This window comes from Dendropsophus ebraccatus, chromosome 4 (assembly GCF_027789765.1).
Source record: "Dendropsophus ebraccatus isolate aDenEbr1 chromosome 4, aDenEbr1.pat, whole genome shotgun sequence".
NCBI lineage: Eukaryota > Metazoa > Chordata > Amphibia > Anura > Hylidae > Dendropsophus > Dendropsophus ebraccatus.
Genome location: NC_091457.1, coordinates 33,271,791 through 33,291,593, shown reverse-complemented (window position 1 = coordinate 33,291,593; position 19,803 = coordinate 33,271,791). Strand labels below are relative to the sequence as shown.

General features: G+C 41.1%; 1 protein-coding gene across 7 annotated transcripts in view; it reads left to right on the top strand.

The window, feature by feature from the left end:
- Positions 1-1,180: 1,180 nt before the first annotated feature.
- LOC138788024 (sodium/calcium exchanger 1-like) overlaps positions 1,181-19,803 on the top strand; it is a 65,527-nt gene continuing 46,904 nt past the window's right edge. For 4 of the 7 annotated variants that reach the window (XM_069965461.1, XM_069965458.1, XM_069965460.1 and 1 more), the window contains exons 1-2: positions 1,181-1,267; positions 4,712-6,459. In XM_069965461.1, the coding sequence (XP_069821562.1) occupies positions 4,757-6,459 (1,703 nt within the window). In that variant the 5' untranslated portion in view covers positions 1,181-1,267; positions 4,712-4,756. Of the gene's footprint in view, positions 1,268-4,711; positions 6,460-14,191; positions 14,297-16,261; positions 16,322-19,803 lie in introns of those variants that run through there. The other 3 variants (XM_069965462.1, XM_069965464.1, XM_069965463.1) reach the window with 3 other exon arrangements.

Sequence of the window (19,803 nt, the reverse complement as noted above, 5' to 3'; positions counted from 1 at the left end):
ACTTCAACAACTTATGGCGGTCAGTTATATCTTTTGTCCAACCAGAGAGCTCTGGCTTAGGCTTATTTCTCCCAGAACCAAGGGGTTGGGCAGTGATTTTTCATCACACCCGACCCCTGTCTCCACTGACCTCATCTGTTGATGGGAGGTTAGAAAAGCCCCACCCTATACCGATAGCCAAACTCGCCAAGAGCAGTGGGTATGGCCAATAAAATGATAAAGGTGTGTATAGGGACCAGTAGACAATGTCCACCATAAGAAAATTTAATTTACAGCTCATTTGTAACATATACAAGATGTTAGATACCATCCGAGGAAAGCAGGAAAACCTATCCACTGATGGGATCTTCTCCTATTAGATGATATTTTCAGAAGACAGGTATCATATCTGGAGCCTGTGTTACGCTGACAGTGCCAGAAGACAAATTACCTTCTATTAAGTAGATAGGGTTTACCCAAGTTTAAAGCAATATAAGCATTTCCACAATACAGCTGTGGTCAGGGGAATATAAATGGGAATTCAATACAAACATGATCTTCTGAAATGTCAGAGAGACATGTCAGGAGATCACATTGGTGAAGTGATTGAGCTTGTGCATCTGTCCATTTCCGGTGCCAATACTCAGCATTATTAATACAGGTCTATTCCAATCAATGGTGTTGTGTGTGAGATCCCTACCCCTAAATGATTAATAGTGACGGAGGTCTATCTTTGTCCCTCTTCTCTAAAAATGATCATGATTCACACTCAGGGACCTCTGACCTTCTGACGTGTATTTCCGCAGTACACCCTATGCAGCTTCTTCATTAGCTAACCTCCATATTCTATATTTCCGCACCCTTAGTCTAGGATTCCTCCTGTTTGTAAATAGAGAGATTCCAATAATAGCGACATAGTAGAGAATTTCTATTTATGCAGTGCCCTGAAGGTTTAGATTAAGATTCCAAGGTAAAGATTCCAAGGTAGATGGAATGATACACCCAGTAGTTAAAGCATACCCATCATTTCAGGATGAGCAGTCATATGTATGTATGAGTATGAGTATGCGTAGTGCTATTTCACGCCACTATATAACTTTTATATGGCACATTTTTCCAGTTTTTCCCTTTGCATGGGTGGAGCCTAAATTTTAAGGCGGCACCCGCACACTGGAGATCCATCTCTCCTCAGTCGCCATACACTCCCTAAGAAGCACAGCAGTATGGAGAGCAATCTAAAACAGTCTAAGCTGTGGTGAACAGTCTAAGCTGTCAATCAAGCACTGGGGTGAGATCTTGTACTTATAGTTAGCTCTTGTGTATTTGCCTCTGCTCTATGTACTTACTACCTCCCATCTCCCTCCTCTCCAGAGACTTGTATAGGCAGCATGTAAACTGATCTCTCAGTGATGGACCATCAGCCGAGAGATTTAGCAAGGGGGAAAAGCATTTTTCTTTGATATTACAAAGTTTCGTACATTCGCTTGTACTATTGCAAAATTGACATGGCTAATGTTACTGTATTCTGTTATGGCGAAGATGTTCAGTCAGTATTAAGATGGGCAGGGTGAAGTCTTCACATTTCAGTGAAAGAACAGGCAGCCTCTAAAAGCCTGAATTTTGCATGGCACCCAAACCTAGGAAACTGTGTGAACATTTCAGCACAATACCCCAGTGTGTCTGGGCTTCTGTGCATACAGAATATATTAAACAATCCCTATGTGAAGAGAGCAGCCAGATTCCCTGTGCCGAGGGATTGTGTTAGCATACCAAGTGTGAAAGAGACAAACGTAAAGTCTGGAATAACTGGGCATCAGCTGTATTAGAACCCTCTCAGCTCTGATACTTGGGATGGTAATGGTTTAGTCCTGGTAATTGGTCACCCTGTTGTCTAGTCCAGACAGTACTAATAGTTACCTCTATCTCTTGTCTAAGTGGTGGCAGCCAATGCCAAGAATAATAACAGCCTAGTGTTCTGCATGTAGAGATGGCTGCACTTTTCTTTCTTTTCCGTTCCATTCATTTTCAGTTCTTAGCTCTTGTTGTACTGCATTTAATTTGATGTCTTGTCTAAAGGCCTAAATTTCTTTTGGGGTCTCTAGCTGGTTATTCAAGGGTTTAGTTTGAGTTCTGTATTTATTTTGGGCTCCAGCCTGGGATCGGTATTTCTTTTTGACTCTTTCTGTATTTATTTGAGGGTCTGGAGTATACTGTATATGTGTAGTATTTTGGGGCTCTGTATTTGTTCTATGGTCTATATTTAGTTTGGAAACTGTAGATAAGGTATATTGTTGTTTGGGAGTCTGGGGTCTGTTTTTATTCTTGGATTTTAGTCTGAATAGAGTCTGAGCCTAGAATCAGTTTGGGGGTGATAAAGAAGTCCTAAGAACTATGTGGGAATGCCTTAGGTTAGCAGAGATTTGGGCATGGCCTTGGTACAATCTGTATCTCCTGTAAAGGGGTACCCTTGTGATCTCCAGGACAGGGACCCAAACACCCCGTCCTTAGAAAAGAGCACATGGACTGTTCCATTGATCTCTATGACAGCCAAGTATAGCACTTGACTAACCGTTTAGTTGTGAGCATCAAGTTACCATGATGCTAACTATATGTCAAGGGTTACAGGATGTGTGTTTTTAGGGGGCACATAATAGACATAATGTTTAGTCCTATTCACCTACTAACCCATGGATGCAAATCACAGGACTAATCTATGGGCTACACCATTCCACTGAGTTACTGCATTGGTATAAAAGTTATGTGACTAGAATCTTAAATGCATCTTTATGCATTTCCTATCCTACAAATAAATGAATGATAAAATATAAATCAGGCATACCATTTTGTTTAATTTATGGCATGAACACTTAAACTGGCCCAATAAACCAACCAACCTGGCCATACAGATTAGACATATGTCAGCTGGGTCCACAGTCCACAGACTGTTCCCCAACAGCAGATGTTGGAAGGTAGAAGGATCGGGCATGTTGGTTTTTAATTGCCTGATCTTTTTGTTATCAGGGAGATAATCCACCTCTAGGGGAGTCTAGCAGCTGCTTATTCACTTCTCTCCATTCACAACACATGATTGTTCAGCCAAGCCGAGCACTTACGTGTGGACGACAGTTGTCATATAGTATATGTATGGCTGGCGCTGTTAGTATCGATTACAGAACTTGGACAGTCTTCATCTTCATTTCATAGGGAAAAATCTGGTGACATATTCTTTGGCACCATGTGAAATCAGCATTTAGAGAGCGGGTATGAACATTGCTAGCAAAATAAAGGTTAATGAAGTGGTTTATTTCGATGTGTTGAGAACTAATGACCTGTGTGGGCTTTACGTTTAATGTATGCGGCTCAGCATGAGTGGATGTGGTGAGAAAATTAAATTGTGGACCAAAGATGTAGTGTGCTCATAAACATGATGCTTGTGTCAAGAACTTCATATCAGCTGGCTATGTATATGCAGGTGATAGGGTACATAACAGCCAAGAGTACAGTGCATGATGTTAGGATGATGTATTCTGCATTGGATTTGGTGGATCTGAGCCAGGGCGGTGTGTAATGTGTAATGTATCAATACAATCCATCATATCGCTAACTTAGAATTAAAAAAGAAGAGAATAGAGAGTACAGCCTGCAAAATAAAGGTTTACAATACTGGATTATTCCTTGACATGCATTTTAGAGAGTAGAAGCCTTAGCGGAATCCAAATCCAATCTGTGGCTGTAATATCACCTGCACCATTCCACATCCCCGCAGTAACTGCTGTTAGGGGATTCCGCCAGTATGTCATTGTTAGGAATAAGATGTCAGATATATTGCTGCTCTGAGATGCGGGATTTTCTCCATCTGACAATGTTACAACCTGGATGGCGTCAGCCTCCCCAGGAACAACCTGTCCTTTCGTAGACATATACATGAATTATTCATCATGTACCCCACAATGTTTTTGCTTCTCTTTGACATTTTATGCTATGTGTAATCCCTGACAATGACAATTAATGGTGTACTGCTTTTTCTTTTTTTTGCCAGCTTGAAACATATGCCAAAGCCAATTTGATAAAGTGGGAAAGTAAAAGTGAATGTCCATTAAAGGGATATTCAAAACTCTAAAAGTTACCCACAAGATAGAGGATCATTGAGGAGTCCATCCCTGGGACCTCCACCAATCTGAAAATAGAGAAAACGTGTCCCCTTGATAAATGGAACACATTATGTATGCTCAGCCAGCACTCCATTCATTCACAGGACAATTTTTCTCTGTTCTTCAGTCTGAGAGTCTCAGTGGTCAGACACCCATCTGTCACCTTGATACGATCTTGTGGATAGGGAATAACAGTTGGAGTTGAGACTACCCCTTTAATGTTATGGGTATCCCAATAAATACATGGAGGACAGTGTTCTGGCATACAAAAGTTGCAAACTATTAGTAAATTCTCTCTCAAAGCAACAATATTTTTTTCATAAAAAACTTTAAAGGGTTATCCAGTGTTAGGAAGACCATGACCATGTTTTTCTGAGACATTCTTGTCTCTAGTTGCAAAACCACACCCGAACTGAAGACAAGAGTTGTGTTGTCTCTGGAAGAAAGTGACCATGTTTTTCTAACGCTGAATAACCCCTTTCGTTGTTTGACTTGCAATACTGATAACTTAGATCCTTTGTAGAATATTCGAGTTTATATTTTGGCTGTCTTGCTATAACCAATATTTTTTTTTGTTTCAGGTGATCCATCTTTCCCTTGACCCTCTCTTTCCTTCTTTCTCCACCATGTATTTATTCCTTCTTTGCCTGTTGCTCATCCCTTCAATATTTGGTGCCTCTACTCCTTCTCCAAATGCTTCTTCTTGTGGAACAAGCCAAGTAGAAGAGTGCACAGATGGCGTCATACTGCCCGCCTGGCTACCACACCCTCCATCCACCGGGGATCGTGCTGCACGTGCCATTGTCTATTTTGTGGCACTTGTCTACATGTTCTTGGGAATGTCCATCATAGCTGACCGCTTCATGGCATCCATTGAAGTCATCACATCACAAGAGCGTCGAATCACTTTTCGAAGGCCGAATGGAGAGGTGACAGTGACAAGTGTACGTCTCTGGAATGAAACAGTGTCCAACCTTACACTCATGGCCCTGGGCTCATCAGCACCAGAGATTTTGCTTTCCATCATTGAGGTAGTTGGACGAGGCTTTGAAGCAGGTGACATGGGCCCTAGCACTATCGTTGGCTCAGCTGCTTTTAACATGTTTGTGATTATTGGCCTTTGTGTTATGGTGGTCCCTGATGGTGAGACTCGGCGCATCCGGCACCCACGTGTCTTTGCAGTGACTGCATTTTGGAGTGTCTTTGCTTATGTGTGGCTTTTCCTGATTTTATCCTGGTCCTCTCCTGGAGAAGTGGAGGTGTGGGAAGCACTACTGACATTCTTATTTTTTCCAGTGTGTGTTCTACAGGCCTGGCTGGCAGACAGACGTCTGTTATTTTACCGCTACTCAGGACGAAGGGAAGGTCGAGCAAAGTATAGAGCTGGCAAAAGCCGGGGTGTTTTGGTTGGTGCTGAAGATGCAGGCGGACAAGATGATGTTGGGGAAATGAGGATGGCTGGTGGTGGTGTAGATTTCGAAGAGGAAGAAGAAGAAGAAAGAAGAGATATGGCTAGAGTATTTAAAGACATGCGTCAACGTTATCCTGGAAAAGACATGGAGCAACTGATGGAGCTTGCAAATTACCAGGCCCTTGTGCAACAGCAAAAAAGCAGGGCCTTCTACAGGATACAGGCCACCAGGATGATGATTGGTGCTGGGAATGTACTAAAGAAACATGCAGCAGATCAGGCTAGAAGGGCTTTGACTGATGGTGGAAACAGAGATGGAGAGGGGAATAATAGAGGAGGAGAAGATGGACTGTGGACAGAACTGGAATTTGAACATACGCACTACCAATGCTTTGAAAATTGTGGAACAGTTAGCGTATGGGTATTATGTAAGAGGACAGAGGGTGAGGGGGCAGTCCAGGTAGACTATAGGACTGAGGATGGAACAGCCAATGCTGGCTCAGACTATGAACTGGCAGAAGGAACTCTTATTTTCCAGCCTGGAGAAGGCAAGAAGGAGATTCGACTTGGCATCATTGATGATGATGTTTTTGAGGAAGATGAACATTTCTATGTGCAGCTAAGCAACCCACGCAGGGCGAGAGGTGTGAGGGATGGACCTGGTCGTGTAAGACTGGGGACAGGAAGGAGAGCCACAGTGACTATATTTGATGATGACCACGCAGGCATCTTTAGCTTTGAGTCAGGCAGCATGAGAGTTAGTGAAAGTATAGGTACTATGAGGGCAAAAGTGGTAAGGGGGTCAGGTGCAAGGGGAAAGGTTGTAATACCGTATAGGACCAGTGAGGGTACTGCAAAAGCTGGAGAAGACTACCTAGAAGTTGCTGGGAAAGTGGAGTTCCAGAATGATGAGACCACGTGAGTACTTATATTCTATTTTTTATAAATACAATTAAATACCAGTACACATAGCGAAGGATTGTCCTTAATTCATAGGAGTCAAACAGTGCACTGCTGGCATTAAATGCTAACACTGAAGCCCAGGACAGTTTTCATAAAATAAATATAAGTTTAATGTTTAATATTCAAGTGGACTCTCTGTGGTGTAGGATGTGCATGGTTAAGCAGTAATAATGTGTGTTAAATGAAAACAGGCTCCACATTTATGTATTTTTCATACAAGCAGCAGAAAGCATGCTGCCTATTCAAGCATGCAGGAAAATAGGATGACAAATGGAGGTTTAATATTCTAAACTCTAATGTAAAGTTATAGAACATGTTCACACTGGATGCATTGGTGTCTAAATGGATGGATAGATCAGAGCAAAGCTTAAAAGTCTTCCTATAAAATATTATACACATGCATACTTGATGTAGACTGTTGATCCCAGGATCTGTCCGATTGCCAGTAGGGGTCAGAAAGGAATTTTTTCCACTTTATGGCAAATTGGTCTCAGCCACTCAAGGGTGATTTCTTCTTTCTTCTAGATCAATTGGGGCTTGTAAGTATAAAAGATTGAACTTGATGGACTTTTTCCAAGCCTATCATTCGAAAGGTCTTTTTGCAACTCTCTATGTAACTAAATAATAAGTAGACTCTATAATTCTCACGCTGGAAATGTCAAAACAGAGTTCTATGACCGTGATTAAAAGATGCTTTTCCGGGCAGATCACTTGTAAAATGTAAACTAATGGGACTTACTGAATAGTACTTCACCATATCTATCTATAGATAAAGATTTAAACTTAATAGAATTATATATAAACTCAATAGTATCAGCATATAACATTGAGGCTATGTTCACACAATTATACTCAAAATAAGGGCCGTTGTTTTGAGTAATAAATAAGATCCGCTATATTAATAAAAAAAAGCCTAAAGTACCCCAGCAAAAATTATTTAGACATACTGTATATTGTAAAAGGTATTCTAGCAAAAAAAATACATTTGTTTTACATTTTTTGATAAAGTTATATACCTTTGTAATATATGTTTAAGGGTAGCTTCACACGCACCACATCACAGCAGATTTGATGGTGTGGAATCGCAGCAGATTTGATCTAAATAACTGAACACAGCATCAAATCTGCTGCATATCTGCTGCGGACCCTGTACGTCTTAACACACCCTCAGGCTATGTTCACACATTGTAAGAGACCGGCCGTTCCGTAACCCGGCCGGTCTCTGAAAAGATCATCCTGGCCGGTACTGCAGTACCAGCCGGATGATCTTTGCAGCCACAGAGTTCTGATACGGGCGCATCTGTGCGCGCCCGCATCAGAACTTCCCACAGCACACAGCACACTATGGATTTTCTATGTAGAGGCTCGTAACTCTGTACCCCAGAACATCAATGACCTGAGGGTCGCCCTTCAAGAAGAGTAGGATGCCATGCCTCAGCAGACAAGGTGAACAGCATTAGATGTTGTCAAGCTGTAATTGATGCTCCCAGGCATATGACTTATAGTTATTGAGACTTAACTCCAAAGAAAAAGTAAGGAAACAAAACTGGCACACCAGATGGTCAGTTTGTTTAGTTAAGGCTATGTTCACACTACGTAAGGGACCGGCCGTTCCGTGACCCTGGCCAGGTCACGGAACGGCCGGTCTCTCCCCCGATCATCTCAGCCGGTACTTAGGTACCAGCCGGATGATCTTTCCAGCCGCAGAGCTCTGATGCAGGTACATCAGCGTGCGCCCGCATCAGAGCTTCCCATAGCACACATTGAGCCGGCGCCGCTCGCTTCACTGTGTGAACTGACAGGGTTTCCTACGGCCGCAATTCATTGAATTGCGGCTGCAGAAAACTGACATGTCAGTTATTTGCGGAGCCGCACGGATCCCGGCCGGAGTGTATACTATGTGTATACGCTCCGGCCGGGATTCCATTAAAAATAAGGCATTGTTCCACCCTTCTAAAAGTATGGCCATTGTTGCCGATGGAAACAACGACCGTACTTTTACGTAGTGTGAACATAGCCTAATAGTGTATAATTCATAGTTTACCTGGGATTGTGCATACTCCGCAGCTTTCTTGAAAGTTATTTTTGTTGAGTTTACCAAGTTATTTTTGTTGAAGTATACCACCTTTGTTATTGACTTTGGTTTCAATGAATTGTTTGAGATGAGGAAATCACCATTGCATGCTTCAATAAATGTCACCTGCAAGCCAACTATCGCAAACTTTTTTGTGAGTAGTGAGTATCCTATATTATGATGGGCAGATACTTTTTAGATGAGTGAAACAGGAGTTGGAGATCTGGTTTTCAATTTAACACACTAAACATTTTACTTCTATTAACTGTCAAATGTCACATTTTTAGTAAAGACATTTTTTCACACCAGTTAAGCCCCTTACACAAGAGGCGATCGGCAAGGAGCATTGCTAGAAACAACTTTATGATTACTCCATCATTCTCTCTGTCTACTCATCCCCTCATATCTGGTTTGCTACACAGCTTCCTGTGTAAACAGGGGCAAGTGACTGATATACACGAGCAATATATCTAAATGGCCGCATGAACCATACAGTAATCGTTCGTGCGGCCCAACCGTTTGATTAATCCTACTCTCGGAAGGCACTGCAAAAGAGCGACGATATTGCTGACAAGTGTTTGCTTGCGTCCTTGCATGGCCCCATATTGGGCCATGTAAAAGGCCACCACCCAGACACCGGAAGTTGATTCTTATAACGGTGTTTGAAAGAGTATTCCATTCCCATTTCAGCTTGCTATCCCCTATAGGGGACACAATAACCCCCAAATCAGTGGCGTGCTAACATGTGTGTGGGGCCTCTATGAAGCTGCAGAACTCTGGCACTGCATTTGGAAGTCTGAAAACAATTTTTAAACTAACAATACCCTCAACAAAAGAATTTAATGGGGTTGTCCACTACTGTCACTACTTCTCCGTGACATACGTTATGCAGAGAACAAAAAACGAAGCACTTACTATATGTATCCCCACTCCATTTAATTGCATTACCGGATCCCTGTAGTTATGATGATAGATTTACACCGAACTAAACTATTCAATTCCGGGAACAGGGTGCTTCAGTGGGCATGCTCAGCAATATATCTGTTCCACTCAAGTAACTATTCTACAGTATAAAACCTTTTTCTCATTTAGAATAGAGGGGTAAGTGTGTCTTCATATATGACATTTATGATGCTGCCATCCTCTTACCCTCCTCCCTTCCCTCTTTCAGATTGTTGTGTCTCATGTTTCAGCAGACCTTCATATGCCGGGCTGCCTGAAGCAATGCTCTGGGTCAATGGATGCCCTCATTGCACATTCTGTTTAGGAGATCTCATTAACTGCATTGGTTTGCAGCATTTGTTCATGTATAAAGACATCAGATCCCTTTATAAAAGTATACAATGAACATGATATCCCTTGGTACGAGGCACGCAATATGGAAGGTTCATTCAGCACCTCCGCTACCTAAATATGATCAAACCTGTGTAAATACAGCTGCAAATAGCGCAGCATCTGTTTATTCACCAAGAAAGAACTCCCGGAGGGGTGTACGCGATTCCTACAGCTTTACAGCTCATTGTACTTTGTACCCATTAGTGGTTAAAAGATACTTCAGAATATCTGGATGCTCATGTGTATACTAGTATTGTGTATTGATGTTTTTAATGCTGATCTGCCTTGGGCATTTGTTTAGGCCATAATTAAAATAGAATCAGACCATAGTAAAATACATCAATTGGAACTTTCCCGCTTGCTGACTGTTTCCAAACAATCTTGGTAAAATATATCGATAACCTCAGCTTATTGAAGTAAATGGGAGCTGAGGTGCAGTAACCCAGCATAGCCGCTATGGGGCTTTCAGCTATCTGCTGTTTCCCTGAGTAAGCTGGCTCAGCGCCTCTAAAAAGCATGTAATGGTTAGGGGTGCCAGCCCCCAATATCCTGATAGGTCATATATAACAATTGCCTGAGAAACCCTTTTTACTATTTCTTTCCCTTTAAACATTAATGCTACTAGATGCTTGCATTGTTGATTATGTAGCCAGTTACAAGTTAGTGTACAGTGATACCATACTTTAATTATATATAGTATACAATATGATAATGTGAGAATAATGGCGGACATTACTGGCATGTGGAGATCATAATGCGTAAAGATACATTACCATTAAGCAGTGGTGTGCAGCAGTCAGCTAATACTCTGCTCTGGGTAAAATGTAACCCCTTCCTGCCACAGCAATTTTTGGCCAGCGTTCTTGTTATTACGCCGCAGTAAAAATGACATGTTTTTATAATTACAGCATGATTACAGCTATAATAAATTTATATACTTCTTGTTTTACTGCTTAAAAAATTAAAATAATTAAAACAAACAAAAGTGTGTGTTAGGACCCCAACTACCATCCTAACCACTCAGGAGCACACTATTGCATTGCTGCCTAGATACCATCGCCACTGACCATATGAGGGGCTAAAGGGGTCATCCAGGCTGAGAAAAACATGGCCCCTTTCTTCCAGAAACAGCACCTCTCCTGTCCCCAGTTTGGGTGTGATTTTGCGCCTCAGTTTTATTGAAGTAAATGGGGCTGAATTGCAATGATGCCACACACAAGCTAAAGACAGGTGTGGTGCTGTTTTTGTAACAAAGCAATCTAAGGCCATTTTCACACAACACAACACAAGTTTCGTACTAGTCACGTTGTTGCAACGGCCGTGATTGGAACCTACGTAGTGCTGCAGGCCAAGGCAATCCCGGCTGGAGTGTATACACAGGATAACCACTCCGGCCGGGATCCCTAGCAGTGCCGTAGAAAACTGACATGTCAGTTTTCTGCAGCCGATATTCATTGAATAATGGCCGCAGAAAACCCTGTCAGTGCACACTATGGAGCGAAAGTGGCTCCGGCCGCATGCTCCATAGTGTGCAGTAGGGAGTTCTGATGCGCCTGCATCAGAACTCAGCGGCGCTAGAGAGTACCAGCCGGGATGATCTTTTCTGAGACCAGCCGTTCCGTGACCCGGCCGGTTCATGGCACGGCCAGTCTCTTACATTGTCTAAACATAGCCTAAGGCTATGTTCACACAACGTCAAAAATAGAGAAAAGGCGGATGATTTTGATATTTAAAATAACCACAGTTTTTGCCGCAATTTAACTGACAGCAATGGCAATGCATTGAAGTCAATGCAAAGACGGACGTCCAATGCGCACAATGTATTGAATAATGGACGTTTTTGCCGCGGACGACAAAATAATGAAAATTATCATTATTTTTGGACGTCTTTTGCAAACAGCGGACGTTTTTTATTAGTTGTTCACACACCGTTTTTCTTTTGTGACTGTTCTTTCTCCATTTTTACTATTAAATTCAATGGACTTTTCAATTAATCCCCACCAAAAGGCCAATTAGTAACCCCAAACTAAAATAATGTACCAATAGCTGTCATTAGGAGGCCAGGCTGCTAAATGACGTCCGTTATTTTAGACCCAAAATGACGGACGTCATTTTAAACAGAGCTGAAAAAACGCTGTGTGAACATAGCCTAATCCTGGATAACGCCCTTTAAACAAATGATCTCCCATCCTGAATGCTGCTGGTGGGTATTAGCTGTGTAACCAGCAGAGGGAGCTGCTCCTGATGTATACAGCATCCTGAGAGAGCCAGGACGCTGAGGAGAGGTGACTGGAGACAGAGACTTACGGGCAGTGTATAGTGTATAGCAGTGTGACATTTCGCAAGGTAAACAGAGAATTTATATCAGCTCTTAGCCCCTTGATTGTTATTGTCTGGGACATTATGTAAACTATAACCCTGGAAAAATGATGTGTGAGAGAAAAAGAGCCTTCTCTTACACAGGCATTCTGCTGAAGAAAGGGTTAATAACTAATTGTTAACTATTTCTGACACTACTGTGTTTACTGTAACCACAAGTTCTCCTGTAATATTACCCTATCTTAAGGGGGTTGGCCAGCCTAAATTACAAAACTATGCTTGTGCCAGGGCTGCAGAGGACACAACAGTGTGGTATACTTACCTGTCCCTCTCTGGCTTCCAAGCCGCCCACTGCCCTCCGCTCTTCGCTGCTGTTATCATTCTGACAGAATATGGTCATTTAACATAGACAGTATAGTACTGTTTAAGCTATTTTCTATGGAAACAGCACGTCATCAGAAGTTGGCAGAATGATGACAGCGACAAAGAGAAGAGGACAGCAGATGGCTCTGAAGTGGGAGAGGAACAGGTAGGTATATAGCACTGCTGTGGCCCCCCTACAAGCGTAGTTTTGTAATTTAGGCCAGACAACCCCTTTAAGGGGCTATATATATACCACGTATACTTATACCTCCATCAATACACATATAGATATCCTGGCGCAGAAATAATTCTTAGTTATGTCACTAAACATGAATAATGCAGAAAGTGATGTCCAGCTGCTGGGATAATAAGCAGGGATGTGACATTACAGGTGGGACAAACACAGCAAGGTCAAGGAACAAGGATAATAAATTCAGTGATGTCATGATACCAAGATAGTAAAGTGATAATACTTCCCAAGGATAATAAACATGGTGATGTCACAGCAGGAAATGACCAGAGTGGAATGACAAACACTGTGAGCTTTTAGGGGAGGGTACCCGCATACATATTACAGCATGATACTAATGCACAAAGTGATGTCATAGCACAACATCATAACACATTCATGGAGGTTTACACTGACTTGATTTTTTTTTCTTGAATCCATTTCTTGTTTGCTGCATAGTGCTATACTCTGACATAAAAGGGGTACTGCAGCGAAAAATTATTTTTTAAAAATGAACATGTCAGAAAGTCATATAGATTTGTCAATTATTTCTATTTACAAAACTCAGATCTTCCAAGTTCCAATAATTATCAGCTGCAGTATGTCCTGCAGGAAGTGGGGTATTCTTTCCAGTCTGATACAGTGCTCTCTGCTGCCAACTCTGTCCGTGACAGGAACTGTCCAGAGCAGGAGAGGTTTTTTATAGGGATTTGCTTTTTCTCGTGTCAGTTCCTGTCAAGGACAGAGGTGGCAGCGGAGAGCACTGTGTCAGACTGGAAAGAACACACCACTTCCAGCAGAACGTACAGCAGATTAAAAATGCTTGAAGGGTTGAGTCTTTTCAATAGCAGTAATTTACAAATCTGTATAACTTTCTGACACCGTTTTCTTTTTTTTTTAATTCACTGGAGTACCCCTTTAAGTAATCTTTCTCTGTTCAGCTTTTTTTACGACATAAAACATGACAAAAAGGCATCTAAGACGGTTAATACTTCTTGGTACTGTATGGGAGTTTCCATTCTTTGCATTTCTATGTAATACATGCTGCTTTATATACACATTGAGTCAGGAGCAATAAAATAGAAGAATTACTGGTCTTCAGAAGGAAGCACACGGCACCACACTAATAACACTTATGCTTGGGAGCTCCGTGACACCCTACAGTACGTGATTTCCCAAGCTAGGAATTTTACCTAAGGCTTGCATTTGAGAGATGATTTACTGTTCCCAGCAGTAGATGCTCCACTGCTGCATAGTGAACCAAATGTACTTCTACAATTGACTATCCTGCAGAGAATCCATTTTCATAACGCACACCCCTTTAGGTGTGGGAGCTGTGCAGCAATAATGAGAATAGAGCTTAAAACACTGAATGAGAAGCCATAAGGGCAGAGAATCCGAGAGGCTCAGATGACTTTAAATCTCAAGCAGACTTCAAAGAGGTTGGTGGGGAATTAGAAGGAGAGAGCTCTGTGAGTAATAGAAGTCTTGGAAGTTTTCACTTGTATATTCTGAAGTTGAGAGGTTCAAGGGCAAGGTAGATGCTATAAATATACACTCGCATAATTGTAGTGATAAGAGGTGTTTTTGTGGGTCACTCCTTGTGGCACCTCTTGTATATTGTAGCACCCCTTGTGATACGCTTACTGCAGACAGTCATGTTGCTAGATGACCGGAGCAGCCATTAGGTGTTTGCAGAGTTACAATGTTTAGCACAATTTTTCTCAGTTTTGCAATGTTTAGCCCCTGCATTTTATTACATTGTTATTACAGAGCTAAATTTTACATTTAGAAGGAAAGATATTGACTAATACAGTTTTTTATGATATAGACATGGGGTGTCCCTAAACCCCTTGTTCTGTCACAAGATAATAGGTGTTTAAGTTACTTACAGTCCCAAAGTTACCCTTCTCCAAGTAGTCCGGGCTGCTATACCGGTTGGCAGAATAATTCTGTTTCTGGCAATTACTCTTTCGACAAATAGACGATTGCTCCCAGGCCTTGCCACATGCCCATAAGGTCCTGGAGTACAATGAGGTTCTTGTATACACACTTATCATTTAAGACTAAGGGCCCTATCACATGGAACGATAATCGGCTGATTATCACTCCGTGTAATAGAGACAATGATCAGCTGATGAAACGATTATTAGTTGATCGTTTCTTTAGGTCCAGACCTAAAATCATCAGGCGTGCATCGCTACGTATAAAACATATAAAAGTGATGTGCGGCCAAAAGCTGGTGACTATTTAGAAAAAAAAACTCCTACATACCTCTCCACACTCCCTGATGCTAACAATGTCTGTGCATCCCTTACTGCCCAATAATCGGGCAGTGTATTGGCTCAGTAAGCGAGCGCTGATCAAGGAGATCAGTGCCCACCTACAGAAAGTCATCAGGCTCTATAATAGGGCCTTAACAAACTTAGCCTTCTTGACCAGTAGACTTGAATAAATACATGTGGAAGGTACCCCCTGGATAGGACTGTTTACCCCTGGGTTTTTAGTTTATAATTCTTGGATGTAAGCCCATTTTCTTGTAATCTCATCACTGGGCTGCTAAAGGTCATAACCAGTAAACAAATGTCGTTGCTAAGATTATTTTTAAGGGTTGAGGCTGCTTAATACCACAAGACAGAAGGAAGCATATTTGTATTTTAAAGGGGTTTTCCAGCGAAAATCTTTTTCGATGAAATCAACTGGTGTCAGAAAGTAATATAGATTTGTAATTTACTAGGGAGTAAGGATCTCCGCTTTTCTTTGGGTATATAGTACAGTATAAAACCCTTTAAGTGATTTGCTCTGCCAATATACACTTCAAACACTAGATGCCAGTAGTGCATTAGGTGCTATGCGTATTGCTTTCACATGGACATTGCATTAGGGAACAGTGAGGACAGTGTATGGCAGTGTATGACACTATAATCTGTCTATTACGGGGGATGCCATATTGCTCTGGTAAAAAATTTAGTGATACACTTTACAGCAGTTGTATAGACATAGGAAACAATCCGATAGGGACTAAAATGGAAGGCTGGAAAAAAAAACATTACTAAGATTAAATTTTTAGACCCTTTAAATAAATCCCCTTAGTGTTGAATGGCAAATTGCTAACCAGTGAGCTCTCTACTTTATCTGGTATATAATTAACTTATTACAACTGACCTACATTTTATATTAAAGGGTTTATGTCAAGTCTAAACTGACATTAAACATATTTTAAATGTACAAGCATTTCTGATAAGGTGCTGTATGAAATAGATTACTAGTCCTCCATATGTCTGCTTTCTTTTGACCTGCTGTCCTTGTTTACAACCCACTAAGGTGGGTCAGGCATATTCAGTTCAACTGCAATCTCCAGAAAGTGCTGGCAGTTGGTCTCCACTGAGCTTGTAAGCAAGGAGAATTGTGGGAATGTGTATGCTCTGTTAGGCCACAGTTCACTGAGGAAGCAAGGGAGTGATTAAATTCATTGAGGAGAAAAACATTACAGTGATGTGAGTTTCTAAAAAAAGCACATATGTTCTCCTTTATATAAGTATGTGTTGAACATCTAATTTTACCATCTTTGCCTCATGGCATAACCCCTTTAAATGCTATTGATAAAGAGGTTATCTGGAGAGCAGAAAAGGTCCTCCTACCCCTCCTGCTCTCCAGTGCTCCACTTCCTCCCTCTGCCTGTCTGTGCTGATACTTTTGCAGACAAGAGGGTGGCAGTGGCATGTTGTAGGCATGTTGTGGTATCAGCACAGATGGTCAACGGGAAAAAGTGAGGCACCTGAGAGCAGAAGAGGTAGAACCTTTTCTGCTCTCCAGATAACCCTTCAAGAAAGACAAGAATCTCAACTATGACATTAACTTCCACTTTATAATATTTTGCAATTAAAAATGATTCCACCTAGAGACAGAAAAGTTAAATTATCACATTGGACATTTCCATTTTATTGAAGTCAATGGGAGAACAACTAAAAAAAAACAGACTGCATATATCATATGATAGCCAGTTGTTGGTTCAATTTTTAAAATGCTGGAGACAATTGATACATTTCGAGGAATTTTGTAAACTAAAATTTCCTTGGCAATGAAAAAAGAAAGAAAAGACCTAGGAGGACAGAAACCTAAATTGCTGTGGCTGAAAGAGAGATGAAAGCAAAAAGGAGCATGAAGCCTGTAAATATAATTGAGTATAATGAGGGAGGCAAAGAGAAGTAGCAAATCATAAAAGAAAAAGAAACTGTATAAAGGCAGATGGCGAAGCTGGGGGAGATTGATGCTGCCACTGTCTCTTGGTCAGTGAGCCTGGTAGGGGGGGTGGAAGCTGTTAAGAGGCACCTCACGTATATTGTTTGCCTGGAGATGGTGCTCAGTATTCAGGAGCTGTGCACAAGGAGAAAGGAGGGGGGATCTGAGGTGAGATTGGATGAGGGATGGAGATCCGGCAACACAGACAAAAAGGCATTGGATAAATGAAGGAAATAAAGTTAGGAATTAGTGGTCTTACTGAGGTCAGTGATACATGCTTCTTAGAGTAATGGCTCATTGTCATTTTATGGTGTTCCCTAAACAGACATACAATCACTTGTAATTGTCAGTCACTAGTGATATTGTTATGATTGTTAGATTTTTATATTTATGAGCATCATAACACTTGTAGTAATGTTATAGAAGGTCATGAAATCTTGCACGGTCGGTCACTTAGCCAGACTTGTTCTTCTCTTAGGGGCTTTTTACCTCGATGTCAAGGCTTCTGTATATGATACTAGCTATGCTACTGGAACGCTACTGTCATATAATTTATCCGAACAGTCACTGACTAGGCTCCGTAGGGGTTCCAACACGGTTTCCATTGTTTTGACACCATGCATGCATACAGAATTATTATTTGCTAGAAAACTCATTACAAGTTAGATGGGCATACATTACACAATCATATACGGAAACATGGAGACCGGGATGACTCGGTAAGGGATGCTGTCTGAATAGCATATGAATCTGCATTGTTATATGGAGACACAGAGACATGACAGGCCCTATGGGACTGGAATAGTGACCTAGGGTGGTCTGTCTACATCTCTTGAAGGGAACTTGTCACAACAATTTTTACCCGTTTTTTTTTTCTCTCGAACAAACCAGTTTATCAATGTGCTCAGCTCTTTCTGCTTTATAACATGCTGCCTGTAACCCATACATAAATTCTCCCCTACTTCACACTATATATATATGTATATGTATATATAATAGGAGGCACAATATTCCTTGTGATACTATTATATAGTACTGTCTAATAAATCTGCTGAAGTTGGAGCAATTCTGACTCCACCTAGAAAAATAACTTTCAGGATAAGTGACCTGTGACAGTATCTTCAGGCACCGCAGATAGCATGCGGATCTTCTGTCTGCATCTGCGAACGAAAAATACGCAAAATAAGTGCAGTAAAGTGGACAAGACAAACAATTCTCATCCAAGCGCTGTGTAAAAGGAATTTGTGGTACTTTGCCTGCTTTGCAGATTTTAACCCTACAGGATGTCAGTTTTTCCCACTAATTTTTGCAGTGGATTTCAGCATTTGCAATACATAGGCTGAAACCCTGCCAATGCATAGGGTAAAATCCACAGCAAATCTATGGCAAAATGTACAATGTGGATTCCCCACAGATGAACTTGACATTAAGCATGTATTTAACATATTTTTTTACATATATTTAACATATTCTCTTGTGTTGTTTCTGACCTTTCCCCCAACTAACCTTAGGTTGTGTCCTTTTTTTTGTTGTTTTGTTCAGTTTTTCATTAAAAACACTTCAACCATACCCCTCTTGAACCATCTCCCTCCCCTCTCCATAGACTTGAACTGCTTGTAATCTGATCACTTGGCTGCTACAGGTCATAACCAGTAAACAAATGTCGTTGCTAAGCTGATTTTTCAGGGTGGAGGGTGCTTAATAACACAAGACAGAAGGAAGCATATTTGTATTTTAAGGGTGCGTTCACACCTACAGGATCCGCAGCAGATCTGCAGCAGATCCGCAGCAGATTTGATGGTGCAGATTTGATGCTGTGTTCAGTTATTTAAATGAAATCTGCTGCGGATCCGGTAAGTGTGAACGTACCCTAAAGGGGTTTTCCAGTGAAAATCTTTTTCAATTGAATCAACTGGTGTCAGAAAGTTATATAGATTTGTAATTTACTTCTATTAAAAAATCTCAAGTCTTCCCATATTTATAAGCTGCTGTGTGTCCTACAGGAAATGTTTTATTTTCAGTCTGACACAGTGCTCTCTGCTGACATCTCTGGCCATGACAGAAACTTTGTCTCGGTTTTCTATAAATCCCTATAGAAAAACTCTCCTGCTCTGGACAGTTCCTGTCTTGGCCAGAAATGTCAGCAGAGAGCACTGTGTCAGACTGAAAGTAAAACAACATTTCCTGCAGGACATAGGCTTGAGATTTTTTTTTTTATAGAAGTAAATTACAAATCTATATAACTTTCTGACACCAGTTGATTTGAAAGAAAAATATTTCCACTGGACAATCCTTTAAGATATACTAAAGGTTCCTATATTCATTTGTATGGAAGCAAAAACCTGACAGACCCCATTAAAGTAAACGAGACTGTTGTTTTTTATTTCATGTTTTAATTTGTCCAGCTGTCCACTTGGCTTTATTTACTGCTGAACAGCAACTTTGATGGAGCTCTAAACTGAGTGCCTGATGCAGTGTGAACGTATCCCTCACATATAGGAAAATAAATTATTGTAATTCATAGCATATATTTTTCCAGCTCTAGCCAAGGAAAAAAATGTGGAATCATCAACAATAACATCCCAATTATTATTTTATGTCTCTCTTTAGTCCTGAATTAAAGGGGTACTCTGGTCAAGGCATTTTTCTTTTACATATGCGAGGGGATGGTTTTTTGAAAAAATAATAAAGCACACTTACCTCCCTGGCTCCACTGCCACTGCCACTCTGTCCTGCT